The 27165-nt window shown below is 41.2% G+C and overlaps 2 protein-coding genes and 1 long non-coding RNA gene across 3 annotated transcripts in view; all 3 read left to right on the forward strand.

Moving 5' to 3' along the window:
- Positions 1–1984: 1984 nt before the first annotated feature.
- On the forward strand, positions 1985–12407 carry nmt1a (N-myristoyltransferase 1a). The gene is made up of 12 exons (XM_080448500.1): positions 1985–2094; positions 3999–4104; positions 4274–4418; positions 4607–4725; positions 6294–6385; positions 6593–6709; positions 6916–7086; positions 7688–7796; positions 7908–8075; positions 8588–8755; positions 8846–8983; positions 11093–12407. The coding sequence occupies exons 1-12, from the start codon at positions 1991–1993 to the stop codon at positions 11111–11113; spliced, it is 1458 nt and encodes a 485-aa protein (XP_080304626.1). The 5' UTR covers positions 1985–1990; the 3' UTR covers positions 11114–12407.
- A 947-nt stretch (positions 12408–13354) lies between these two features.
- LOC308099753 (all-trans-retinol 13,14-reductase-like) lies at positions 13355–23862 on the forward strand. Its single transcript, XM_080448505.1, has 11 exons — positions 13355–13601; positions 14359–14541; positions 14787–15028; positions 17601–17802; positions 17935–18132; positions 18232–18351; positions 18981–19119; positions 20010–20119; positions 20236–20405; positions 20555–20714; positions 22773–23862. Exons 1-11 carry the CDS (start codon positions 13442–13444, stop codon positions 22916–22918), a joined length of 1830 nt encoding a protein of 609 aa, XP_080304631.1. The 5' UTR covers positions 13355–13441; the 3' UTR covers positions 22919–23862.
- Positions 23863–26790: 2928 nt separating this feature from the next.
- LOC308098157 overlaps positions 26791–27165 on the forward strand; it is a 1775-nt gene continuing 1400 nt past the window's right edge. Inside the window, exon 1 of the long non-coding RNA XR_013934267.1 lies at positions 26791–26898. This is a non-coding gene — a long non-coding RNA (uncharacterized lncRNA). The remainder of the gene's footprint in view (positions 26899–27165) is intronic.

Consider the following 27165-nt stretch of genomic DNA (forward strand, 5'->3'; position numbering starts at 1 on the left):
TATATTCTGATAGAGTGTTTGTTCGGTAACAGGGATCTCTCCATCTCCAGTAAGTAAGTAAATAGGAAAATACATGTTCAGATCAGGATACCAATTTAATACAATTAAGTGAGACAAGTAAAATTGGAAGTGATGAGGAGAAAAAAAAGAGCAGACAAAAGTGGAACTGGAACATTATAAAATGTAACTCTAACCTCTTACCCTAGGATGAGGCTGGAGGGGCTTCGTCAGTCCTTTTGTGCCGTTTTCTATGAGAATGTAAATCAAGGCACGCAAAGGGCAACTGTGACTTAGCATTAACAGTAGCATTACTAGTAGCATTAAGACGTTATATGACTATTATAACATCCAATCTGTTGTGCTGATGTCATAACTTTAGGCTTACCTTGCAGCACTTTTTCATGTTCTGCATTGCATAGAGCACTGGTTCCCAAACTTTTTAGCTCGAGACCCAAAAGAGAAATTTGATGTCTCGACAGGACCCAAACTAGTGAAAATAGCAGATCTACAAGCTCACAACGCGTCGCGATGAGACGCGTTGTGAACGCATAATAGCACTATTTTCACTACTTCTTAGGGCATATCCTAAAAATACATTTTATAATAATACATTATTTTTTGCTTTTAATTCATGAAAATATTTGCATTTTTCGAAAATGTTTTGAAATCTACTCGTGACCATAAAAATGTGTCTGAGTGTTTGGGAAACAGTGGCATAGAGCGTATGTCTGCATACTTTGTTCTGCATCAGGCAGAATGATTGTATAGGGAGGGTGTAGCCTACTGTATACATATGTATACTTAATTCATATTTGTTTGAGGGTGTCTTTATTGTGATGTTATTCTTCTGTACCTATTGTACTTCTTTGCCCTGTATCTGTAACATACTGCTGTGCTGTCTCTGGTGCCTGAAAATCCCCCGCAGGATCAATAAAGGTATCTGTCTATCTACCTACCTACTGTACCAACATATCTATCTATCTATCTATCTATCTATATAAGCTGATAAATTATCTTTGTGTTAAGTTTATAAGAGCTGGAGAACATTTTTTAAAACAAACAAATCACTTGCACCCCCTTTAAGGAAATGTAATTACAATCTTTATTAGTAATTATACCCTATTGGCTTGCATTATTCTTAGTTTAACTGTTGAACTCACATATACAATGTGTACTCTGAGTAGCGTGATATCATATAAATATATGTGAAATATGATATTTTGCCGGTACGCAAAATACGATACTTTGCCTACCTGCATATTTTAATATAGGAGTAGTCTTCTACACAGTGATTAAAGAGAGCGAGGTCATCAGAGTTACTACAGGGGGGATGCCAAGTCATTGTGTGGTATTAACTTTTTTTCTACATGTGCTTGAACCCTAGCATCCCTATTCTGGGGGGAACATATGTCGAAAATAGCTGATGGTCAAGCTCACAAGGTGTTGCGCTGTGAGGTGTTTGCAAGCTTGTACATCATTGCCAATTTTTGGCAAAGAGGTTTGGGTGTAGACTAGAGGGGAAAAAGAGCAGGCCAAGTACAGCGCCAAAGGTCAAATTTACCAAGTATTGAGGGTTTACGTGGTTAAATGTCTGAAAATACAGATGAACTTGAATCCAATATATTAATAGAGGCCAAAAAATGAAAATAGCCGATCTACAAGCTCACAATGCCTTGCAACAAGAGGCGTTGTGAGTTTGTAGATCTGCTATTTTCACAATATTTATTTGAGGAACCGAGTCTGTAATGCCTCAACACCTACAATTCCAAGTGCTTGTCAGGGTGGGGGGTCCACAGTTCAAATATGATTTATGTTGGGGGGTCACTCACAGCCTGAAATATATATATATCTGAAATGAAAACACTGAGCAGAAGCCAGTCAGTTACATCAGAGCTGATGCTCTGGAGCGCCAGCGCTCTGGACCAATAGCATTCGGGGGTGTTTAAAGGCGTCGAGGGCACGCGGTGCTTCCTTCACTTCCTAGTTGAAGATGGCGGATGAGAATGAGACAGCAGAGATGTCGGAGAAAGAAGACGCAGAAGACCACGGGCACTGCAGCGACTGTGAGAACGAAGAGCACCACTTTGACGATGGGTAAGGACGCCGTCTGGGCTCGAATGCAGTGGCATATTGTGTGTCACGGTCTGGCACACTTTAGCAAAGCGAGCCGAGGCGAGGTAACTATTAGCTCGGTGGATCGAGACTAGAGTCTGACCAGCCTTGTCCCGCCCACTTGGCTTTGCTCTATTGGTTAGAAATGGCTGTTCGCTTGCCTGTTCTCTGCGATGATTGGACGACGGTGCGTTCTTTTCCTGGTATGGGCGGGACTTAGGGCCGGTTTCATTCCGCACTCTCTTTTCCCGGTGTTTCGACCAGGTAGGCGTGGTTTTGAGGTTGGGTTTAGGCATAGAATAGTTCCTGTGAGGTTAATGGTTAGGACTAGGCATAGTTTTTGTGAGGTTAAGATTAGGGTTAGGTTTAGGCATAGTTTTAGTGAGGTTAGGGTATAGGCATATAAGCACGCCCACATGGGCGAAACACCAAAGAAAGTGGGAGTCCCGGTTTCATTCTTCCTTGCTTTTGATGGCGAGGAGGGTCTAGCATAGAGAGGAAGATTAAAGTTGTTTCAAACCTCATTTTGCGTTCTATTGCACGACGGTGGCCCGTACCGCGGTACTCTACTAGAGATCTCAAGTCCAGTGTTTTAAAGTTGACACTATTCTATCCTCCACGCCACGGCCCGTTGATCAAGCAGATGCCGTTTTGTGGCAACCAACCCCCCCAGCTGACATGTAGCGACATAGCATGCTGCTTGCTAGCTGTCAAACCCTATTGTCTATGTTGTCTACTGTCTAGTCTGCTGTATGTATGGCGATGGCTGCATTTCAAAGTGAAACCAAAACGAAACGCACACCTAAGCACAATATGCATATAGATGACGTTAATTGTCATCCGTGGGGTCTTCTTGTTCACGTTGTGAGTGAGTCGATGCAATGGAGCCGCTGTTTGGACCATGATATGCACCAGAAGCACGGTTTCTAATGCAAACAGGCGACCCAGTTGACATGTCACGCTTTATTTAGTCAGTGTTGCATGGACATCGCCTTTTGATTCGCACTGGCTAACAGTTAATGGCCCGACTTGCGCACTGATGACAGTCATGCACTTGTATGTATGCACCAAGGCGTGTCTAACGGTATATCACCGTAAATAATTCTCCATACCAGTTTGAGAACACAAATTGGGGGTGGGGTAATGAGTGACCCTTGGGGGCATGCTAGTTGTAAGCCCATTCATTCATTGAGCATATCTGTGATCGTGTCGTTGGTCGTTACATCATTTTGCATACCCTGCACCTAAGCGCATACCCCCCCCCCCCCCCAACACACACACACACACACACACACACTGAGAGGATACAAAGAATGGGTTCTGGATGATGAAATGGAAGCCAGTCGAACAAGCCATTGAATGTTTTGTTGTGTATTGTCCCTATATGTGCTCTGACCTCTTGTACATATATGTGTATACACTCTTGCCCTGGGATCATGTGATTGGCCATCTGTCCTGGTGTTACAAATACAGGCCACTGCCTGGCCTATCTCCCCCCTTGGACGCTAATGAGATTATCCTCCCATATTCTCTGTAAGTATGCAGACTCCCTTGGCCCAGAAGATGGGAGAGTTGGGTGGGGGTTTGTAGCTTTCTAGTAGTAGCTACTTTTTTCCCCCCCAGAAAAGGGGTTTATGACGGACAGGCAGTGGATGCAGTTACACGGCTACCATTTGAAATGGGGTTTTAATGTGAGGGGTGATCACACAGACGCATTCCTCACCATTCTTTAGCCTCACATAATTGTGCTTGTGGTAGATATGTCTCGCTGGCATGTAGATGTAGTAATTTATGTCCCTTTTTGTTTTATTTTGAAAGTCTGTCCCAAACAGATTGGTACGTTTTAAGCAGTTTGAAGGACATGTATTGTTTCTTTCCTGTTTCAGTGACAAGGGTCTGGGGGATGACACTGGGGCTAAGAAGAAGAAAAAGAAACCGAAGAAGAAGAAGAAGTCTGGAGCCACAGAAGCAGTACAGGACCCCCTTGCCAAGGTCAGTGTTGGGTAGAGCTTTGTGTTTAGTTCAGATGTTGCTGGAAATGGCTACACAGACAACTCATTCTATTACCTCTTCAAAGCAACCTCTCGAAAGAGAGAATGGTATCTGTGCAGATTTTTGTGTGCCCTTCAACGCTTTATTTCCTTCATAACCTTCTGAACAGGTAAACTCATTGCCAGCTGATAAGTTGCAGGAGATCCAGAAGGCCATAGAACTGTTCTCAGTAGGCCAAGGCCCTGCCAAAACCATGGAGGAGGCAAGCCGGAGGAGTTACCAGTTCTGGGACACACAGCCAGTGCCTAAGCTAGGTATGACATTTCATATTTCACAGCTATAGGTATCCATTTTAAGAACGTTGCAGATTTCCCTCTCTGAATTTCAAACTCCCTAATGTACGTGAGCCCCCCCCCGGTAATCAATAAAGTGTAATTTAATCGAATACAAATCATTCTGCTTTGTTGTATCATTTGAGACACACTTTTATGTTCCTTTCAAGGGGAGATGGTGACATCTCATGGCTCCATTGAGCCTGACAAAGACAACATTCGTGAGGAGCCCTACAGCCTTCCACAAGGATTCGGCTGGGATGCGCTTGACTTGGGAGACCCTTCTGTGGTATGGAAGCATGTGTACACACACACACACACAAGCATGGATATGCCTGATTCATCATTATTCTACTGATGTATCAGAACTGACATTTAGGACACATTTGTAATTTCAGAACTGACATTTGTATCAGAACTGACATTTAGGACACATTTGTAATTTCTTGTTTAGTAACAGGAGTCTCGAGTTGGTGTTGGCTAGTTATTCCGTATCGCATCGCATTGTTTAGTAATGAGTTATAAACTCAAGGTAAATTTCTCCCTGTTCTCTTGTTTTTGTAAAAACCTCTTTGATCTCATTGTATTTCAGCAGTATACCTGTTGGGCCTCCATTTATTGTCAGCCCTGGTTATGTGGGTGTTATCTTGTTACAATAGAATAGTAATAACACAGTAGGCACTAGTTGCGTGCATCCGGGGGACATGGAGGTAAAACACTCTGCCCTGGCCTGGCTGGACCCTCCAACGAACATTATTGGCAGTGTTCTGTAGGACGCCTGCAGGATTCCTTGTTGCCACACTAGCAACTACTACTGGCTGGTCATGGCTGTTGTAGGGAAGATGGCGTGAACCTCTGCTCTATGGCTCTAACTATCGTTTATTTTCATAGAGGTTATTCTATTTATTACTTTTTTGATTTATCGAAAAATCGAGAAGCACGTTATTTTGGATAATTGTATTAATTAATTATATATCAACTAAATTACTTACATTCTATAGTTTCTTTTACGACTAAATTGATAATTTTAATAAACCACTTAAGCCCTATTTTATACTTCGTTGTACAAGGGTGCTGGCAGGTCGCTCAAAACGAGAGCGACTAGGTGAATAATCAACGATATCAAATACAATACCAATTGGTATTATTGAAGGGGAGAAATAATTGGCCGAATTTGTTTCAGAACTTTTTTTCAGGACTTTAGGTGACTTTATTATCACATTCCACGCCAGAGTTTAATATCATAATGTACTCACCAGTGCCAGCGATTTATTGTTGTTTTTTAGTTTTTTTCACGTCGCCACAGACCTCGCTAAATACCTTTTTAAGATTGCGCGTTAAACTGTTTGTAGACACACAGGGTAGCTGTGTGAGTGGCCCAGAGAAGACCGTTTCAATCGGCGATCGTCTATTTTGAAGTAATCGCGGTTTATGTTAAACAGCGATCAGCGAGGAGAAAAAAAACTCAGAGATGATGGAGGATTAGGGGAAGATTTAGAGCGGTGGGAACGAAAATCTCCGGATATGGATATTTCCGTTTCCGGGTGTGATACAATGAAATGTGTCACTGTGAGAGAGGCCTACAATGAAATGTGAACCTGCGAGAAAAAATAAAAATAAGACCACTTCGCGTAGATCTACGCGACTGGCACGCTGCACAATTATTTAGGTTCGCGTAGATCTACGCGATTGGCACGCGATTGGCACTGTGTTAAGGTGGCCTACTTTGTCTTTCTGTTAAGTTTGTATTAATGTTCAAGCTTAAAAACCTGTGTTTTGTGAAATAGATTATGTAAATGTATATACTCTAGAATTAATGCAGTTCCCCAAATGAACTTCCTCTATCTGTTGAACCAGCTCAAGGAGCTTTACACTCTTCTCAATGAGAACTATGTGGAGGATGATGACAACATGTTCCGATTCGACTACTCCCCTGAGTTCCTGCTCTGGTAACCATTACTGTTTGTTTTCCCAGGTTGCCATTGTAAAATTAATCTTAATGCAATATTTGGTATGGTGGTCATTTATTGTGTAATATATTTGTATAAAGTTTGTGCCATATCGTTTTCACACAGAACCAGGCAAACCTTTTCTATTATTTTGAATTTTATATAGGGTGATAATGTTGTATTTGACTCATCTTCTGTCTTTCCCAGGGCCCTGCGCCCTCCTGGTTGGTTGCCACAGTGGCATTGTGGGGTCAGGGTCATCGCTAACCAGAAGCTTGTGGGATTCATCAGTGCCATCCCTGCCAACATTCGTATCTATGATATGTAAGTGAACTCTAATCGAATGAGGGAAAAATATGATGGCTAAGTAGTGATTACTGAAATATAATGGAGGGAAAAGTATTTCATAATGTATATCAATCATTGAGAAAAGAGTACAAATGCTTTTCCCTCAACCATCAATTCACTATCAAGCCAATTGCGGTGTAGAATGTTATTATAGATTTTCATGCATTGTTCCTTTCATTCAGAGAAAAGAAAATGGTCGAGATCAACTTCCTTTGTGTCCACAAGAAGCTTCGTGCCAAACGAGTTGCCCCGGTTTTGATCAGAGAGATCACCAGACGGGTCAACCTGCAGGGCATTTTTCAAGCTGTCTACACTGCTGGAGTGGTGCTGCCTAAACCTGTGGGTACATGCAGGTGGGTGAGATGGATAAAATGCGTACATACATACCCTCTTCTGTTCTTCATGCTCTCCTTTGCTCAGTTAATTTACAATTCTGTTCTCAGCTTTATTACCATGAATATTCTTAAGTAAAAGAGAGATGGGATAAATGTAGCCACGTATTGACGGTAGAAGTCTGTGACTGATTGATGTACACAATTCTCATAATTGGTGTATGACAATTAGGGGTGTGCCGATACGATACGATATTTGGCTCACAACTTTGATACGATTTCGATACGATACGCACTTTTTTTATTATGAAAATATATGGGGGAGAAAAAATGCAAACAAATAATTATGTTTTTTCATTATTCAGACGCAAACTTTTAGCTTTTCAGCTACAATAGCCGTTTTGAATCCAAATAGGGCAATAGTGTGACACCTGACACGAAAAAAACAACATGTTGTCACCCTTTTCACCTCGGGGCTGTTTGCATGCCTGATGATTATTATTATTGTAAAAAAAAAAAAAAAAACGATTTTTTTCTTCCAAAACGTCACGAAAACGTATCGCGATATATCGCGGGACGATATATCGGCACACCCCTAATGACAATGTGTTGGTGTTTGCAGGTACTGGCATCGCTCTTTGAACCCCCGCAAGCTGATTGAGGTGAAATTCTCACACCTGAGCCGGAATATGACTATGCAGCGCACCATGAAGTTGTACCGTCTGCCTGAGGTTGGTGAATGCATGTATTCTGACTGTGTTCTATGCACCACTCAGTCTATTCATCACATGTTTTATGCCTGAGTTTAATCCCCTCCACTTTCCCTGTCCTCTCTTCTCCAGGCCACCAAGTCTGGCCTGCGGCCCATGACAAAGAATGATGTGCCAGCAGTACATCGCTTACTCCTTGGATACCTGAGCCAGTTCCACCTGGCACCCGTCATGAATGAGGAAGAGGTGGAGCACTGGCTGCTTCCCCAGGAAAACATTATCGACACTTACCTGGTGGAGGTAACACCCATGTTAAATTATTCAAGAGGAGAAAGAATGCATGCTGCGTATTGAAGACATATGCTGCATTCACACTAGCCGTGACAAAAACTACAAAACGACCAAACGTTACAGCTACATTGCTGCTAAGTCGCCTTTGAGGGGTTGCTCAAGCCACACTGCGTAAATGAAAAGGGTAGGGTTAAATAGCACAGGGAACTGGTTAACGGCAATAATTAGGTGTTCTTCCTTGTATGGAATGGAACTGGAATTGTGGGGGGAGTGGAAATGGTCAAACAAACACATATGATTGATTGATGCTTAGTTGCGTCATTGGAGTGCAATAACATATCATTTGTAGAGTGTCACGCCAGCCACGCAGCGACAAGTGTCAAGTATGAGTTTGTATCTTCACGTCGCTGGCTTACCTTTTTAAAATGACTTTAGCCTGTCGCTGCTAGTGTGAACACAGCATTGCTCATGCACCGTGAAAGGTTTACAGGGGCTGATTGTTGTTATTTTGCCTGCAACAGACTGATGGCGGCAGGGTGACTGACTTCCTGAGCTTCTACACACTGCCCTCTACCATTATGAACCACCCTGTACACCGCAGTCTGAAGGCTGCCTACTCCTTCTACAACGTGCACACCACCACCACGCTGTTGGACCTGATGTCTGATGCCCTTATCCTGGCCAAATCGGTCAGTAATTCTTCAGTCTGGGGCTGGGAGTTGCATTATGTATTCATGTCCGTTTGTTTATTTATTTGTTTATTTATTTTCTATATCCAGAAAGGGTTTGATGTCTTCAATGCACTGGACCTAATGGAAAACAAGACTTTCTTGGAGAAGCTGAAGTTTGGCATCGGAGATGGGAATCTACAGTATTATCTGTACAATTGGAAGTGTCCCAGCATGGGGTCAGAAAAGGTATGTTATGAGGGTTTTGTATTTTGCATGCTTTTGCTTTTTACAGAGATGTACATTGAATTGAAGGGCTGTTAGGACCTGGATGGAAGGGCAAGTTGGACAGGAATCGCTGATGTCTGTTATGTTTAGATGCCTAATTTACCGTACCTTTGATGCGTTAGGGTTACTGTATCATTTCAGTAGTTTCAGACTAATGGAATTTGAATATGTTTCTATTTGAATATGTTTCCATGTTTTAAATGTGCAGCAAGTGATATTTTTATGTTAAAATAAGTGTTAAAGTTGTACAATGCAGAATCACAAATAACGATTTTTAGCAACCTCTGCTGGTCACTACCGTCACTGCATACAATTTCCGTAGTCCTCGATTACCCAGAATTCCATTCGTTTTCACCGGAAGCCGGAAGCGTTTCAAAAAGCGATCTTTTAATTGTTTTATACTATCTACGGATCGTTTCTCTTAGCCAGTGGAGCATTAGTTACCATGAGCTGTGCTTTCTTTTTCTGTTCTTTTTTGATCTTCCAATCCTACATTCTCTTAAAATCAGCGTGAGGTTCCTTTTTGTTATTAGCGCGGTAGTTCCTGGCCAAACAGGAAACCGTTGCGGTGTTCCTGGCCGACGTCATGACGTCGGCCAGGACGTCGGCCACGACGTCATGACGTTGGCCAGGAACGTCATTTTCCCGGGAAAGTCCCCCCCGTCCACGTTCAATAGAAAATATATAAATAAAAGGCTTCCGGGGGTGAAATTCATGGAGTGGGTGTTGTGAAACTTTTGCCACTCACAAAAGATATACAATTTAACTTTAGTTTTGTTGAAAACGTTACCTAGTATGCCTTTAAGTAGCTTTATATTCTGATAGTAATCATTGCTATAGAATGTTTGTTCAGTAATGGGGGTCTCCCCATCTCTCCAGAAGTAAACAGAAAATTCATTCCGGGACACCAATGTCACCAATGTCTATCAGGGGAGAGAACTGATACAGGATAAACAAGTGCAATTGAAAGTGCTGACATAAAGAAATGAGCAGACAAAATTGGAATTGGAACAATATAAATTGAAGTTGGTGAATTGGTTCTCTCTCCCAATTAGCTGAAATTGGTACATTTTAGTACATTTCTTTACTAAAGAGCTGGAGAGGCAGAGAGAACCCTGATTTGAGAATGAGCATCAGTCAGCAATTTTAAATGTTTAATATTAATTTACAACTACATTAGAGAAATGCTCACACACGCGTATCTATCATTAAGTGGAATGTCCACATCAGTTTTTCGAAGGCAAAAGGTATTTTGCCACTAAAAACATGCAGTCAATAACAGAAATGTTTTGGTCAAAAAAACATCCTCAGTCTGCCATCCATACAATGAATACACTTCTCTTTGAGCATTGTACAAACATCATTAATCTGCGACACTTATAAGTGTAAATATTATTTTGCTATGTGGTCTTGCCACCCATGTCGTGTCCAGTTTTTCAACAGCTCACACCCCTGTGGATATGCGGTGAAAGTGTCACATTGATAAGCATCACAATTAAGACCTTGGTCATCTTCAGCCTGTCTGTCTGTTAACTCTCCTATTTATGATTAAAAAATATACCTTCTATATAGAAGGAAATATATTTTGAATGGCTTGAAATATATTTGTGAACGTGCATCCACAGTCCAAAATATACTTTTGAATAAAGTTTTGGTTTTGTCCTTTTTTTTTTTTGTTGCACTATGGGCAGCAGGGGAATCATAGCTATGTTTTCCCATGTCCCTGTTGTCTAACATGATGACACAGATATAATAGAATGTTTGTTTGTAACTCAACACTTAAGCTTCCATTAGACTATAGCAATGATTACTATCAAAATGTAGAACTTTTCACAACTTTTTTGTTTTAACCAACAAAATATCACTTACACTACCTTAGTGACTAGAGGACAACACAGAGGTATTGATGCTTAGTTAATGATAGCAGAGAATTTCTCTAGACTCCTTTTATATGGTCGCAGATTTTTATATGGTCGCAGATTTACCCTTCTATCTGCTTTCCGGATTCTTTCACTGTGCTACTGACTCACTGTTAAAAGCATAATGGTTCCTCTTTTTTTTCCTCCTCAGGTTGGTTTGGTACTTCAGTGACGTCCTCTTTTAACCCCAAACAAGAGTCGCCAATAGGCCGGCCAGGATACCCATACCAACGCACTGACCACCTGACAGATGGACTGACTAACTTCCTGCTTCAGGAAGGGAAACCCACCGCCCATTTTTCTTTTTGACCAGTTGAACTTTGACCTGCACTACCGCTGCCAGGCAGGGAGTGGGGAGAGTTGGTCCTTCCTTGCACTCTTTCTCCTCCTTCCATCACATGGACCTTAAGCCATCGTAGTTCACCATCCCGGACATCCCTTCAACATCTGAAAGCTGTCTCGATTGTACGATACACACGACAAACATGAACAGACTGCACATATATTATTGTTACACCAAACCCACACTGTTGGCATACCTATGAAACGTCAATACCGTACTACATGTAAATAATATGAAGAAAATTAACAACAAAATTATCCCGAAACACATTCACACTCACCTAACCTTTTATCCTGTTCCTAAATGTTGGAAATGCTCTTTTCATTTATTTTTGCAATGGAAAAACTGTCATGTTTTAGAGACTAAAAAATGAACACGCAACTCTAAATGTTCCAAAAAAATATTTAAACAAACAAAATAATCAAGAGGAGGTGAAAAATACCAGAAGTGGACACACGACAAGGGCTTCTGTCAAGACTTTTTGTTTCATGCTTGAAACTGCAGATTTGCCATCAACCCCAATAATTTAACGAAGTGTTGTTTGGAAATCTCTCAACTCTCTGCTTGCTGAAGATGTACAGGTATATGCGGGAATCAACATTTTTGTCTTTTGGAATACTCCTTCCAGTATGTACTAACTTTCATGACCCCCTCCCCCCTCCAGCTTGCTACACTAACAGAAGAAGCCCTGTTCAACATCAAGTCAAATGGTTACATGGACCATCTCAGTTACTGAAAAACATATGTACGGACAAGTTTGGACATTTCACAGGGGTGTGAAGGGGCTGTGGTTGGAGGTTTACTGAATGGTTCATGAATGTTAGAACTGATGATTAAATGTGTCAGGGACTCCAGGACATCTCGCAGGATGGGTGGGATTGGGAAATAACCCCAGTTAAGTGTTTCTTATGTAAAATGTTGGTTGGAAATACAAAATGAAAAATGAAAAACGGGTCTCATGGTGTTTTGTTGCAGGACATTGGCAATATGTGAAGATGCAGGTAAAATATAATTGAGCAAAGATAAAATCTAGAAGTTGCTGTGTTTATTTTTTGTATAGTTTGTGTGGGGTTTGATATTTGTGTTTGCACTGAGGGATATCCCATTGTTGACTCAACAATAGGATTAAATGGCCATGACTCAAATCTAAAAGCAATAAGTACTTTGTCTGTGTTCCTATTACCTTTTGAGAACTGATATGACTAAATCTGGTACTCTCCACATGGACAGTTAAATAACTTAATGTGATGAATAGAAATATACATTAACTGCCGTTTTAACAATAAGTAATTAATGTGATCTCATCTTTGGAGCAAAAAGAGATTTAATCAAGACCTTGGTACAGGTAAGGTGAGAATCCAGGTCATACATGGCCACTTGCGCTTCTTTCACACACCACGGGGGGGAGCCATTTGAGTCAACGCATATCATTGCAAAAAAAAAAAAAACGCATGGGGTTCCCGATGCTACTGCAGCGCAGCAGCAGTGACATTAAGCCAGACCCAGAGATCTACAATGCTTTGTAGATCTGAAAGTTCAGCACGGAGTCGTTGTGGCTTGACTAAATCACTTTCACATACCCCACCCCTCTTCCTATTTGCGTTATAGATGTAATGTTTCGTTGCACGGTTTGCACCAAAAAGAAAATAACATGTATTTTAATTCATTGCGAGCAGCGAACATACAATAAACAAACCCTTTGTTTTCCTTGTGAAAGGGTGGCGGGCGCGACCTCCCACTAAGCTTGGCGTTGTTTGTTTGGATCAGCGTAACCTTGCGTCACCACCAGGCTCCAGTACAGCACGTGTGGAAAGTCTGGTTTGTGGTTTCTATTTACTGTTCAGTGCGCAGATCCCTTATAGAGCCCACCTAACTGCAGCTGATCATTTCCACCCACATACGTGCGCATTAGGAGGACCATTTCCGTATCCGCTCTAGACCGGATCTGCAAACGGCAAAGAGAATTGATCCCAGTTTAAAATCAGCCAGACAGTAGGGTATTGTGTGACAGGCTAGTGTAGTTGTCCGTCAGACATGGGCGTTATTCATTTGAACATTTGAGTTATGTAAGAGTCAGCCTATAAATCGAAGGGTGAACTTGGGGCAGACGCGGAAGTGAGAGACCGAAGGAGCACATTTACTATTACAGTATTCACGATGTGGCTCACTGTAGTTGTTATTTGTGTCGCTATCGCAGTATTTCTGCGGAAATATGTGTTTACCACCCCTGGACCAAACCCTTTTGGTCTCGATACTCGCGAACCGTTGAAACCAATGGTTCATGACATGAAAGAGAAGAATAAAGTGCTGAAACAAGGTGAGTAGGCGTTAGATAGTGTTTTTGCACTTTTTTTCTTAAAGATATTTATGGAATAATAATCCACACAATGCAAAAAAAAGGTAAAGGGGCTTATTATCATATAGTCTCATATTTATTCCAGCGATCCAGCTTGATCTGCTTTAGATTCATGTTTTATTTATACTTGGTCTGAGTTGATCTACAAGTTCACTATGCATTGTTATTTGTGTAGGTGTATAAACCAGGGTTCATGAGAACATGATGGAATGGCTTGTTTCATAGAGGCAGTGTGCTCTATGAAGGCTGCAGAGCTGACCCTCTACCTCTCTTATCTATTGTCTAAAATGAATTGTCTTTATCACCATTGTCATCACACATGTTCCCAAGACTAGTTTGTCAGGTTCCACATATTTGAAGTCTCACTGTACGTTAGATAAAGTGCCTTAAATGCTTTACCCATGCAACTTTGTTGTACGTCTTGGTAACTTCAAGTCTCAGCTTTAGTTTAAAACACACAACACACACACACACACACACACACACACACACACACACACACACACACACACACACACACACACACACACACGCACGAACATACAATGCATACAGTACATACTATAATGTTTTGTTATCTTGGAACCATTGGAGGGCTTGTTCCCTGAATATATTCTCTGAGAAATATATAAAAGTTGAATGAATAAACAACTACTAGTGTAGTAGTAGTAGTACAGCACTACCCATATCTGACAGTTTTCTATTTACACTTTCATAGGTTTTTTGGCCACTAAAGTACCTGAAAACTTGGATGCCGTTGTCATTGGAAGTGGAATCGGTGGGCTTGGGATAGCCGTACTTCTGGCCAAGGTTGGGAAGAGAGTTCTGGTTCTGGAGCAGCATGATCGGGCAGGAGGCTGCTGTCACACTTTTACTGAGAAGGGCTTTGAATTTGATGTTGGTAAGACTGGTCCGCTATTGTATTCTTGTTTTTGATATGTTGCTATTATATATGTATATCACAGATGAGTATCATTTATCCCCTGTGTAGTTTGTGACATGATATTATTTATGCATATTGACCAGATTTCTATTGTGAATCAAAATGTTCCATGTTAAATATAAAGATTTAAAAAAGTCCATTAAATCTTTAGCTCATGTGAACTCCTAATGTGCCCTGATGTAGTCTGTCTTCCTCCCACACAGGAATTCACTACATTGGTGATTTGCTAGAGCACAAGCCCTTCCGCTGCATGCTGGACCAGATGACCAATGGACAGCTACAATGGGAGCCACTGGAGAACCCCTTTGACCAAGTGGTGATAGGCCCACCTGAAAACAGGCGCTATTACCCCATCTATAGTGGTCGGGACCGGTACCCCCAAGAGTTAAAGAAGTGCTTCCCTGGAGAAGAGAAGGCCATCGATGAGTATATCAAGTTAGTCAAGGTAGGATGCTTTTACATGTGAGACTGCAATAAGTGAGTATTTCATTATCTCCGCAGGCTGTCAGGCTTGAAGGCGGAGATTATGTTTTCACCCCTGTCAGTGTGTGTGTGTGTCTGTGTGTGACTGTGCACAGCTAATATCTGATAATGCCAGACTGGTTGGCATCAAACTTTGCATGCTCACTCCCTGTAGGCTTAGGAAGACACTCCACCCCAGTTTTTCTTTTTCAAATTTGCCCCATGGTGGCGCTGTTGAGCCATAGGTCATAAAATAAATACAAAAAAAATGCCCCTGGATTCCTTGGATCATGGTGCAACTCCCTATGTAAGCCATGCTAAATTCTGCCTAAGTAGATTTTCCGCCATTTTAAATTTTCTTCAAAATGCGCTTTCTGCTACTACTCCTACAGATTTTGTTGAAAGCTCAGCTCATTTGCTAAATATTTATCATTCCGACTTTAATATTCCATAATTTCTGCATCCTTGCAGAAACATGATTTCACCAAATGAGATAGAAATTATTTTGTGAGTCATGTGACAAAGAGTGTCAAACAGGGTTTTGATATTCCATACCTTTTGCATTTTAATGGGTTTAAAATATTGGTCGGGGCGTATTTCTTACACAAAACGACACCATATATCAACACAACATCCAATCAATCAAATTGGAATTGCCTGTTGAGGGGCCTCTATTGAGCGCACCTTCAAAAGCGCTGTCATTTCTGGCGATTGGGGTACCACAAAAGTGAAAAGTTGCCCTGTATGACATGCAAATGCTATCCCCCCAGCTTCCTTGATAGAGTACTGACAGCTGCAACACATGACTTACGCAACCCAGCCTGGTGGAGATATGCACATTTAGGAACGCATATCCTCAACGCGCTGGGGTTTAGGATACTAAACCCCAGAAAGGTGTTTAGTGTGTGAGAAGAATTGAGAAAGGAAAGTGTTGAATGTGTTGTTGTATTATGTGCTTTGAATAAGAAAATAAGAAACATCGCAATTTGTAATTGAAACAATTAATTTGACCCCTAATACTGTAGCTAGTATAGCTACAGTACAAGACTGAAAGCTTTGCAGGATCTTAAAGCTTATTGGTCAACGATGGTCTGGCCCGTTTTATTGTTATCTAAGCCTCAGCCTTTGCTCTAATGACACTTCATTCCAGTTGCACTTTGATGCAGAAAGGCCACATTTTGAAATGTACTTTCATTACTGTCATTCCTCTAGAGCAGGGGTCTGCAACAGCCGGTCCGGGACCCCTGGGGGGTCCTCAAGAGTTACTACAGGGGGGCCGCATTAATTGACACAACACTGATGATAGTGCTGTCAAACAAGTCTAAGAAGAAATGTATGAAAAAGTTTAATCTGCGACACAATTTTATACAATATGTAGTGGGGTCCCTTTTCAACTTTATTTTACTTAATTTTATTTAGACAGGACCGTATATTAATGAATAATACATATCAATATAATGTAAATACACCAGACTTAGCAATGATGCAAATTTTCATCCGCAGTCCCCACAAAATAAAACGATAAAACAAGCAACAATAGAGCACATTACATTACACAAGGAAAATGGAACATAGGTACAAAACGGGCACAAAAGGTGCAAAGTATACCCATTTAATTTTTACTTGACTCATTTGTTATAAGACAAAAAAATAACAGCGTTTTAGAGAACAAAAAAATATATATAAATAAATAAAATAAAATACAAATATATATACTAAAGTAGTTTTATATAACTTTCAGCTAAAGGGTCCTCGGCCTGAAAAACATTGAAGACCCGTGCTCTAGAGGCCAAAGGTTTGTGAAGCAAAGGTCATGACATGGACGGACGTGTCTGCTAAAGATTGCATAATGTTGGACAGACTGACTTAATTTGCACATGGTACAATAGTATGTATGAGTATGACACAATACATTGTTTTGTGATGGACGACATATATAGGCTGCCAAATAGTTACTGTGCTATTAGTGAATGTTTTGTAGCTGATGTCAGGCCCGTAAAAACAAGAAACAGTCGCTGCACACTTGTATCAAGAATTAACTTAATTGTAGCTACCGGTGCACAATTATTTTTTTAGGACATAGTGAACAAAAAGAACGAACCTTTCTACATCAAGGCTGCCTTCTTCATGGTTCAAACGAAAATGCTGCTTTGCTGCCAAAACATTGGCTATTTTAGTTCTCTATGTTCTAAATAATTAATATGCATTGGAGCTACAACAAGCATGCAGCAACTCTTTTCTTGTTTTTGTTGTTTACTGTCATTGGCTGGCACCTCAAAAGGACAGGTGTACATTGCATCGCTTTGAACTCTGATGCCAGGTCAGGTCAGGTTAGGTCATCCTTCCAATTATGTAAGTTCCATCCCAGTCTGTACACATTTTTGTAAGATTCCATATTCACTAATGAAAGGAGTATTGTTATGTCTTCTTACTCTATAAAAAAGAATTACAATACTCTCATCCTCCAAGTGAAGTTTTCATGTTTGTCTGTACATGTCTTTGTCAGTTTATGCATCCGTCAATAGCAGCTGTCTATCTGTCTGTTTTGTGTGCAGAAAGCAGGGCGCAGTGTTTGGCTCCTTGCGCTTCTGAAGCTCATCCCCAGCCCTCTGGCCAAGTTCCTGGTCTATACTGGCCTGGCCAAACGTTTATCTTTCTTCTTCAAAATTGCATCCCGCAGCCTGACAGATGTTGTCAACGAGTTGACTGAAAATAAGGACCTCAGGGCAGTCTTCTGCTACATCTTTGGCACCTATGGTATGCTAGGAAGCAGTGTTATTGGTTAAATTAATGTATACACCCAACGGAGAAACTGGGATAACGTTTTCCAACTTTTCCCTTCAGTGTGTTGGCTTCACTAATTTTTCATGCACTATAAATTATCCACAGGCAATATGCCCAAGGATACCAGTTTCTCCATGCACAGTCTACTGACCTGCCACTACCTGCACGGTGCATGGTACCCCAAAGGAGGTGCCAGTGAGATTGCTTACCACATGATCCCCATCATTGAGAAGGCTGGGGGTGCTGTTCTAGTCCGTGCCCCGGTCAACCGCATTTTGTTCAATGATGCCAAGGAGGCTTATGGTGAATATGAATCTTTGCTTCAAATAATTGGATGCAAGAGCAGCTCAGTTGCATTTAGCCGACACAGAGAAGCTGATTTACTGTGTTGTTTGGTTTCAGGTGTGAGCGTGATGAAGGGTCAGGAGGAGATCCATATCCACGCTCCCATGGTCATCTCTGATGCCGGCATCTTCAACACCTACCAGAAGCTGCTGCCAAAAGAACTCCAGGCCACCCCAGGTTAGGGAAGACCTTGGACTCAACAGAAAAATGAAATATCTATATATCTATAAATATTTAATAACTTTTATTGAACTTTGTTCATCACGTGTTATAATTAACCACAAAATAGACGATCTAAGAGCTCACAGCATGTGTGATCTGTGTTTTGAACTTGCAGATTTGCTATTTTTGTTGTGCAACATGGGTGTACATGTATAAATTAAGCATATATTGTAGAGCTGTTATTTTTTTGAAAAATCATGAAAATGTGTGCAAATCTTAGTTTGAATAAGTATATATATATGTTTTTTAAAGTGATTTTTTTTAACTCAAATCTTTGCTTCTGGGGATTCTACAAATGTCTTCTAAATCCTAACAGTTTTTTTTTGTTTCGTTTTTTTACTTATGTTGCTATAATATCAATGGTTCTTTTTCATGTCAAGGACCACCCTAAATTATATGTATTTGGCCACGGACCCCCACATCTCAAAATATTTTGTTCCAGGGACCCCCAGATTTGAGTTAAAAATGTATATATTTGAAGATTTGCACAAATTTTCACGATTTTTCAAAAATAGACAAAGAACTCTAAAATTACACAGATGCGTTAATTTGTTCATTTTGCATGTGACTGTCGTACTTTGCAGGTATCCAGAATCAGCTGAGTATGATGAAGAACGGTGAAGGTGGTTTGAGTGTTTTCCTGGGGTTGACTGGAACCAAGGAGGACCTAGGCCTCAAAGCAGACAACTTCTGGATCTTCACTGAGAACAATTTCGATGAGCTGTATGTAGTCGTGTGTATCTTTCATTATCTCTTTTCACTCTCGGGTTTGTTTTTCCATACTTTTGCCAATTTATGAACATTCAAACAATTTAATGGTAAATAGTAAATGGAGCATTTATATAGTGCCTTTATCCAAAGTGCTTTACATTCAAACCATGCAAGGCACCAACCTGCTCATCAGGAGCATTTAGGGGTTCAGTGTCTTGCTCAAGCTTTACTGGAACATGTAATCTTTGTGATCTCTGTCATGGCATTGCTGTCTACTTCTGAGTGTGTAAGGTCAATGCTTGGATGGACTTTGAGAATGTGATTTATTGCTGTGATGTAATGCCATGAGATAGCATCTCAGTTTCATTCCTGCAATGATTTTGTAATACTTCCCAGCAGTAACTAACCAATTGAATTGTGTGGCAATGGAAACTGTTTTAACCCATTAAACTCCGGGAACGCATCTACAAATGTCTTCAAATCCTAACCGGTTTCGGAAAAACTTTTTCATGTCAAGGACCCCCAAAATGATTATGTATTTGGCCGCCGACCCCCAAACCAAAATATTTAGTTCCAGGAAACACCAGAAGCAAAGATTTGAGTTACAAATGTTCGCTTTGAAAATATATATATATTCAAAGATTTGCAAAATCTTTCAAGATTAAAAAAAAAAGAGGCAGATGTACAAGCTCATAGCGCGGCAGTCGGTGCCGCACTATGAGCTTGTATATCTGCTATTTTTGAATAGCCAAAGAAATCTAAAATTACACAGATGCGTTCCCGGTCTTCATGGGTTAAAAAGGATGATTACCTGATGCAAAATATTATAGCTTCAATTATATTGTGTTTGCACATTAACTGTGTCAAAATATTTACCGAACCTACCTGTCTTCTTTTTACAGAGTGGAAGCATATTATAACGGAAAGAAGGAAGACTCGGCTAAAAGTGTTCCCCTTCTATTTGTGGCCTCTCCATCAGCTAAAGACTCCACCTGGGAGGAAAGATCACCAGGTCCAGAAACTTGATCTAGCTGATGAAGAGCAGTATTGATTTATTTTGTCCTGTATTTTCTGAGTTTGACAACTCACGTAATCTTTTCCTCTCTCTCTCTCTCTCCATTTCCCCAGGCAAGTCCACGCTGAGTCTGGTCAGCTTTGCCAGATATGAGTGGTTTGAGGAGTGGAAGGATGATAAAGTGACCAACAGGGGACCGGACTACAAAGACCTCAAGCAGGCTTTCATCGACTCCATTCTGGAGGTGGTGATGGACGTCTTCCCCAAGGTTACCAGGGACAAGGTGCGTCATTCTAATAGCGAGCAGAGCAGTTGCGTAGGCCCTAAAACTCTTTTATGTGGCTTATTCATTCAGTTGTCACATTATATAACCGTATATACAATTTGGTCTCTCAGAGTTCGGTTTCCTATTTTTCTTCCCTCTAACTGTAGATTGAGTACATTGACTGTGGTACGCCCATCACTAACACACACTACATCGGAGCCCCCAAGGGTGAGATCTACGGAGCGGACCACGGTATCGCACGCTTCAGCCCTGAGCTCAACGCTACTGTGAGACCCCTGACTCCCCTGACGAACCTCTATCTGACAGGTCAGCACGTCTGTGCCACCACCATTACCCGGAACCTTGTTTTTATTCCCTTTACACACAAAACCAGTATTTTCGACATGCAGTAAAATCAATATCGAATGTGTATGTTTTAACCCATTAAAACTGGGAAAGCATCTGTGTCATTTTAGATTTTAGCTATTATATATATATGTCACAGGGTGAATGGAGAACCAGGTAGATTGAAGACAGAGCGCTCGTTTTTAGGCACAGGGCTTCGGGGCGAGGCGGGGCTTTTAGCGAGGCTCGCGAGGAGGAGGAGGAGAAGGAGGACGCTGCGAGGCGGGGGTTTATTACGTGAGGCTCGCGAGGAGGAGCTCCTCCTCGCGAAATAAACGGAGAGAAGGAGGACGGTTTATTTCGCGAGGAGGAGCTCCTCCTCGCGAAATAAACCGTCCTCCTTCTCCTCCGAGGAGAAGGAGAACGCGGAGAGGCGGGGCTTTGATGTGCCGACGCGGACCTGTCTTTTGTTGTTCCCCCCCACATAGCAACCAGGAAGCTACGCTAGGGGAACGCTGAACACGCGTGCACACGCACACGCTTGTCCACGACGGAGGCGCGCCGACTTGTGGAGCTTGAGGCCGAGGAAGCGCGCCCTCGCTCCTCCAGGCGCGAGTGCCCGCGCTGACCGGCCGATGCTCTACTAGTCGACTCAGCGCCGTTTGAGCTGTAAACCGATAGGGACAGAATAGTTCTTTTCATGGATCACTGTGTGTGTGTGTGTGTGTGTGTGTGTGTGTGTGTGTGTGTGTGTGTGTGTGTGTGTGTGTGTGTGTGTGTGTGTGTGTGTGTGTGTGTGTGTGTGTCAGGGAGAAAGTAAAACAAAAGCCAGAACACAATAAAAGTATCTTAACAGTCCTGCTTTCAATAAACCAAAAAAAGCATGAGCACGTGCGCGTGTGTGTGCGCTTGTGTGTGTGTGTGTGTGTGTGTGTGTGTGACTGTGTGTGTGTGGTCGCAGCCATATACATGTTTGTGCACAAGCCTGGCTTGTGGCTCCCTCTAGTGTTGCTTCTACAGAATTGCTGGGTGGGTGGTAAAAACGAACGCGCCTTCTTCAATCTACCTGGTTCTCCATTCACCCTGTAACATATATATATATAGCAACGTACGTTTTTCAGAACACTGTTAGGATTTAGAGCAGGGGTCCTTGAGGGCATTCCAGGGGGCCCCCAGCAAAATGTGTTAATATAGCATAAAATAATTTGAACCACTTTATCCATATTTTATAAGTAGAAAAAATGTTCAAAAATAGCAGATATATAAGCTCATAGCACGTCACTTCGTGCCGTGCTACGAGCTTATACATCTGCTATTTTTGAACATTTTTGAAAAATCTTGAAAATGTTGAATAATTTAGATTTTTTTAACACAGATCTTCTCTTCTGGGGGTCACTGGCACAAAACATTTTCAAATGGGGGTCCGTGCCCAAATACATATAATTTTGGGGGTCCATGGCACATTCTTTTAACACATTCCATGCCAGAGGTTAATCTCATAATGTACTCACCAGTGCCAACGTTTTATTGTTGTTTTTTTGTTTTTTTCACGCGCCATAGACCTTGTTAAAATCCTTAAGATTGAGCTCTGCACTGTTTGTAAACATCGCCCAGATCTCCCTGCGTCTACCAGAAAAAAACACGTGTCAAACGGAGCTCCATGGTTGTAGTTAGAGCGGTTTACGTTAAACAGTGATATGCGAGGAGAAAAAACTACAAGGAGAAAATGGAGTTTCAGTTTCGTCATTAGAACGAGGGCCGACGGGATCGGCAAAACCGGATCCCAAATCATTCTGTTTCCGGTGGTCAAACCGGAACCGGAAATGGATTAAAAAAAATCCGAAAGTGCACCTGGGGTGAAATCTCCGCGAACCGGCGGTTCGCGTAGATCTACGCGATTGGCACGTGGCGGCTTTAAATAGGTTCGCGTAGATGTACGCGATTGGCACTCAATGTGTTGACTGATTTAGAAGGCATTTGTAGAATCGGCCTCAGATCGTAATGGGTTAATGTAGGAAACATTGTGTTTTTCAATTGCAGGCCAGGATGTGTTTGTGTGCGGCTTCGCTGGTGCTCTTGCAGGGGCTCTCACCTGTGGCTCGGTCATTCTCAACCGCAACCTACATCTGGACGCCATTGGCTTGGCCAAGAAATCTAAATTTGTTCAAGCCAAAAAAGAAGATTAATTACTTGTCAGAGACTCCAGACAACTTTCCGAATGCTAAGCAATTAACCAATACAAGGAACTCAGAGCTGAAGGATACACCTGGATGGTCACCTCACCTGTGTGATCTTATCAGTTGTGCTAACTAATGAATGAAGGAACAATAATGCTACACCAAGGAGGTTAAAAGTTCCATACAAAACTGTGCAAGAAATGTGTGGGTTTCTGTTTTTAGTAGGGTACAACTACTTATTTTTTATTTAACTTTTTGAGTACTTACTGGATGAGCAATGTGTGGAATTTAACATATGGGATGGTTGCTCATTGAATGGCTACCTCATTCATCTAATCTGAGATCAACTGTTTAATTTGTATTATAAATGCCTGTTCCTTTTGACCTAGATCTCAAGTCATGCAAATACACTAAATCGTTTTAATGTGCAGTGTACTGGTACAGTACGACATTACATCATGTGGATTCATCAGGGTAATTGCACCACAACTAGACTTCATTTCTTGCAGCATACATTGTCATGTTTTGTGTTTTTGTAATGTGTATTGACTCAAACTCTCAGGCACAGTAATGTGTATAAACATAGCCCTGGGGCAGAACTAACTTATAGATAACTAGCCTCCACGTAGTCTGAAGGAAAATCTGTCTATGCTCTGGAGTAGCAAAATGTGATCTAAACCTGGAAGTTTAGTCAACAACTGTCATCAGAGTTCTACGCAGAATGGCATGGCTTTGTTGGACTATACATGTTGATGATCACCCGAAACGTGTAACCAAAATACCAGAAGCTGCCAAGTACACTATCTGTTGGTGCCCAATATGTTTGTAAGCATGTTATATTAGAGAACGCCTCTGTTGTATGTTTCTCACCTGCCTTTACCTGCTCTGACAGGGTTTTGAATGTTTGTATGCAGTTAAAACCTTGATTGCATTGTTAATAAAAAAATATTTCATAATTATTATATTGTAATATTCCTATTATGCAGTCACCTGTTGTAGACTAGTCAGTGATATACAATTCTCTCAAGCAGCCCCATCAGATGCCAGACCACTGGCATATGAAGAAAGAGGAAGCCAATGTTTCACTTTTCCCATATTTAAGCGGTTTATTAAAATTGTGCATTATCACACAATTAAGACTGCTGTGGGTGGAGCCTGGGGGAGTGACTCAGAGACAGAGCAGTCCATGATTATTGATTACCAGAAGTTTCCAATTGTCTAATTGTGCTCTTCTCTTTAGCATTCTGTGGCTACAGTAGTCATGCCTACACAGAGAGACAGATATAAAGGACTTTGATTTAAACACATACAGTATCAAGCAGCAGACCCAAGGCTGGGTATAGACTTGGTGCAGCGACATCTAGTAGTTTGGAATCCAGACTGATTATTACTAGTGTGGGTTATCCAGAGAAGATTATTCTGCTACCCCCTCAGTGCTGTTTGGTGCCCTCTAGTGGCAGATACATGTTTTTGTTCTCTTTCCATTTAGGTAAATACATTTGTTTCACCTGTAGTAGGGGGTACTAAGCACAAAAAATGGCCAAATCGTTACGCGGCGGATAAAAGCATGAAATTTGATACAGATGTCCCTTGGGTCATCCTAAAACATCCTAGAAGGGGTGCCCAAAAAAATCTTAAACAGGAAGTGAGTTATGGACAAAATTCAAAATGGCCACCTAAACTGTTGACCGTTGACTCAAAAGACCAAAAGAATCTCCAAAAAGCATAAAATTTGGCACGTATGTCCCTTGGGTCATCCTAAGACATCCTAGAAGGGGTGCCCAAAGGAATCTGAAACAGGAAGTGAGTTATTGACTAAATTGAAAATGGCCGCCTAGTTTTGTCGATTGACTCAAAAGACAACTAAAGAATCTCATAAAAGCATACAATTTGGCACACATGTCCTTTTGGTCATCCTAAGACATCCTAGAAGGGGTGCCCAAAAAAATCTTAAGCAGGAACTGAGTTATTGACAAAATTGAAAATGGCCGCCTACAGTGTTATCTATTGACTCAAAAGACAACTAAAGAATCTCATAAAAGCATACAATTTGGCATACATGTCCCTTGGGTCATCCTAAGACATCCTAGAAGGGGTGCCTGAAATTATCTGAAACAGGAAGTGAGTTATTGACTAAATTGAAAATGGCCGTGTACAGTGTTAACAGATGATGCAAAAGACACTCATAAAAAATAATCTCATAAAAGCATGACATTTGGTACAAATGTCCCTTGGGTGATCTGAATGCATCCTAAGGGGTGCTAAAAACAAGTTTTAATAGTCTCTCAATGGAAAACACTCCTCCCACACGGGCTGCACTGCTACAATATTCAAATCGAGCAGCCAATCTGGCATTTGGTCCAGAAGCCTGAAAGCTATGCAATCTCTACCATCTCTTGACAAATATGGATGGATTAAAGTCGCTGATTCGTGGACACCTTTATGGACACTCTTGCCAGAGGCTGCTTAAGTTTTTAGAGAACTCAAGTGTGGCTGCAAAGCTGAGCCCTTCTGTTCGAGAAAGTGTAGATGCCGGGATGCTGGGTTACCTTGCAGAGCATTATGCCAATGTGCTGGTAATTGCGAAATGGCACACATGAATACATGTAGTTACTAAACACTAATCACAAAAAAACTGTAATGATCAAGAAGAAAATACATGAGAAGATAGAGTGTAAAACAAGCAAGAAGATGTAGAGTGCAAAATAAATAAGATGCAGAGAGTAAAATAAGAATATGCAGAGTACGATAAGATGCAGAGTAAAATAAATAACAATATGCAGAGAGATTCAAAGAGTACAATAAAAAAATAATGCAGAAAGTAAAATAAACAAGTGATGTAGAAATGAAAACAGAAGGTAGACTACAAAATACGGCAGGTTAACCTGTCGTATTGAGTCTGCATAATATGCAGACTGCCATGGTCAACTGTTTAAACAGCCATTTAGAATTTCTTCAACATGGTCCCTTCCTAAAAAGTTTAATAAACAAGCAAACAAACAAATAAATAACCCCTTCTAGGATATATTAAGAAGCACTCAATGTACGTACCAAATTATACACTTTTATGACATCCGGGTCCCTTTATGTTTTCTTTTGTGTCAACTGCTTTAGTCGGTCACTTCCTGTTTAAAACCTTTTTGGGCACCCCTTGTAGGATGCGTTCAGATCACCCAAGGGACATTTGTACCACATTTCATGCTTTTATGAGATTCTTTAGGTATCTTGCATCATCTTTCAACACTGTAGACGGCCATTTTCAATTTAGTCAATAACTCACTTCCTGTTTCAGATTATTTTGGGCACCCCTTCTAGGATGTGTTAGGATGACCCAAGGGACATATGTGCCAAATTGTATGTTTTTTGGAGATTCTATAGGCTTTTTGAGTCAATCGCCAACACTGTAGGCGGCCATTTTCAATTTAGTCAATAACTCACTTCCTGTTGAAGACTTTTTTGGGCACCCCTTCTAGGATGTCTTAGGATGACCCAAGGGACATGTGTGACACATTTTATACTTTTTGGAGATTCTTTAGTTGTCTTTTGAGTCAATCAACAACACTAGGCGGCCATTTTCAGTTTGGTCAATAACTCACTTCCTGTTTCAGATTCCTTTGGGCACCCCTTCTAGGATGTCTTAGGATGACCCAAGGGACATGTGTGCCACATTTTATGCTTTTTGGAGATTCTTTTGGTGTCTTTTGAGTCAACGGTCAACAGTTTAGGTGGACATTTTGGATTTTGTCCATAACTCACTTCCTGTTTAAGATTTTTTTGGGCACCCCTTCTAGGATGTTTTAGGATGACCCAAGGGACATCTGTATCAAATTTCATGCTTTTATCCGCCGCGTAACGATTTTTCACTTAGTGCCCCCTACTAGTGGTGCCATTCGAGATTATTAGCCCCTTTAGTTAATTCAGCCACAGTCAGGAGGTAGCGTCTTTTCAACGTCGGTGCAATTTGTTTATTCCCTTCAGAAGCAAAGTTTGTAAGTAAATCTGTTCATGATCACATTGCACATGTTCTGCATGTTTAGTTAAATTGTGAATTTTTAAGCTTCAAGCAAGGTAGTAGTAGTACTACTTTTATGTTCTTGTTTCTGTTGGATATTTGGGTTGTTGTGCCATGCTTCTAGCTTCTGATTTGAGTGTTTACATTTGAGTACATATGTATTATAGCCTACTTTTATTGGTTTAGCCACCTATCTCTGCTGGGTTACTTGCCTTGTTAAGAAGAATACAGGAAGGGTGGTACT

The sequence above is a fragment of the Gymnoscopelus braueri genome, assembly GCF_963280865.1.
Source record: "Gymnoscopelus braueri genome assembly, chromosome: 13".
In the NCBI taxonomy this organism is placed as follows: Eukaryota; Metazoa; Chordata; class Actinopteri; order Myctophiformes; family Myctophidae; genus Gymnoscopelus; species Gymnoscopelus braueri.

Bases quoted from the DNA above. Each gene is read 5' to 3' on its own strand.
- nmt1a (XM_080448500.1), top strand. From the start codon at position 1,991: ATGGCGGATGAGAATGAGACAGCAGAGATGTCGGAGAAAGAAGACGCA. The intron at 7,087-7,687 runs GTGGGTGAGATG...TGGTGTTTGCAG, and splicing joins AAACCTGTGGGTACATGCAG to GTACTGGCATCGCTCTTTGA. The intron at 8,076-8,587 runs GTAACACCCATG...TGCCTGCAACAG, and splicing joins TCGACACTTACCTGGTGGAG to ACTGATGGCGGCAGGGTGAC.
- LOC308099753 (XM_080448505.1), top strand. From the start codon at position 13,442: ATGTGGCTCACTGTAGTTGTTATTTGTGTCGCTATCGCAGTATTTCTG. The intron at 14,542-14,786 runs GTAAGACTGGTC...CCTCCCACACAG, and splicing joins GGGCTTTGAATTTGATGTTG to GAATTCACTACATTGGTGAT. The intron at 18,133-18,231 runs GTGAATATGAAT...GTTTGGTTTCAG, and splicing joins TGATGCCAAGGAGGCTTATG to GTGTGAGCGTGATGAAGGGT.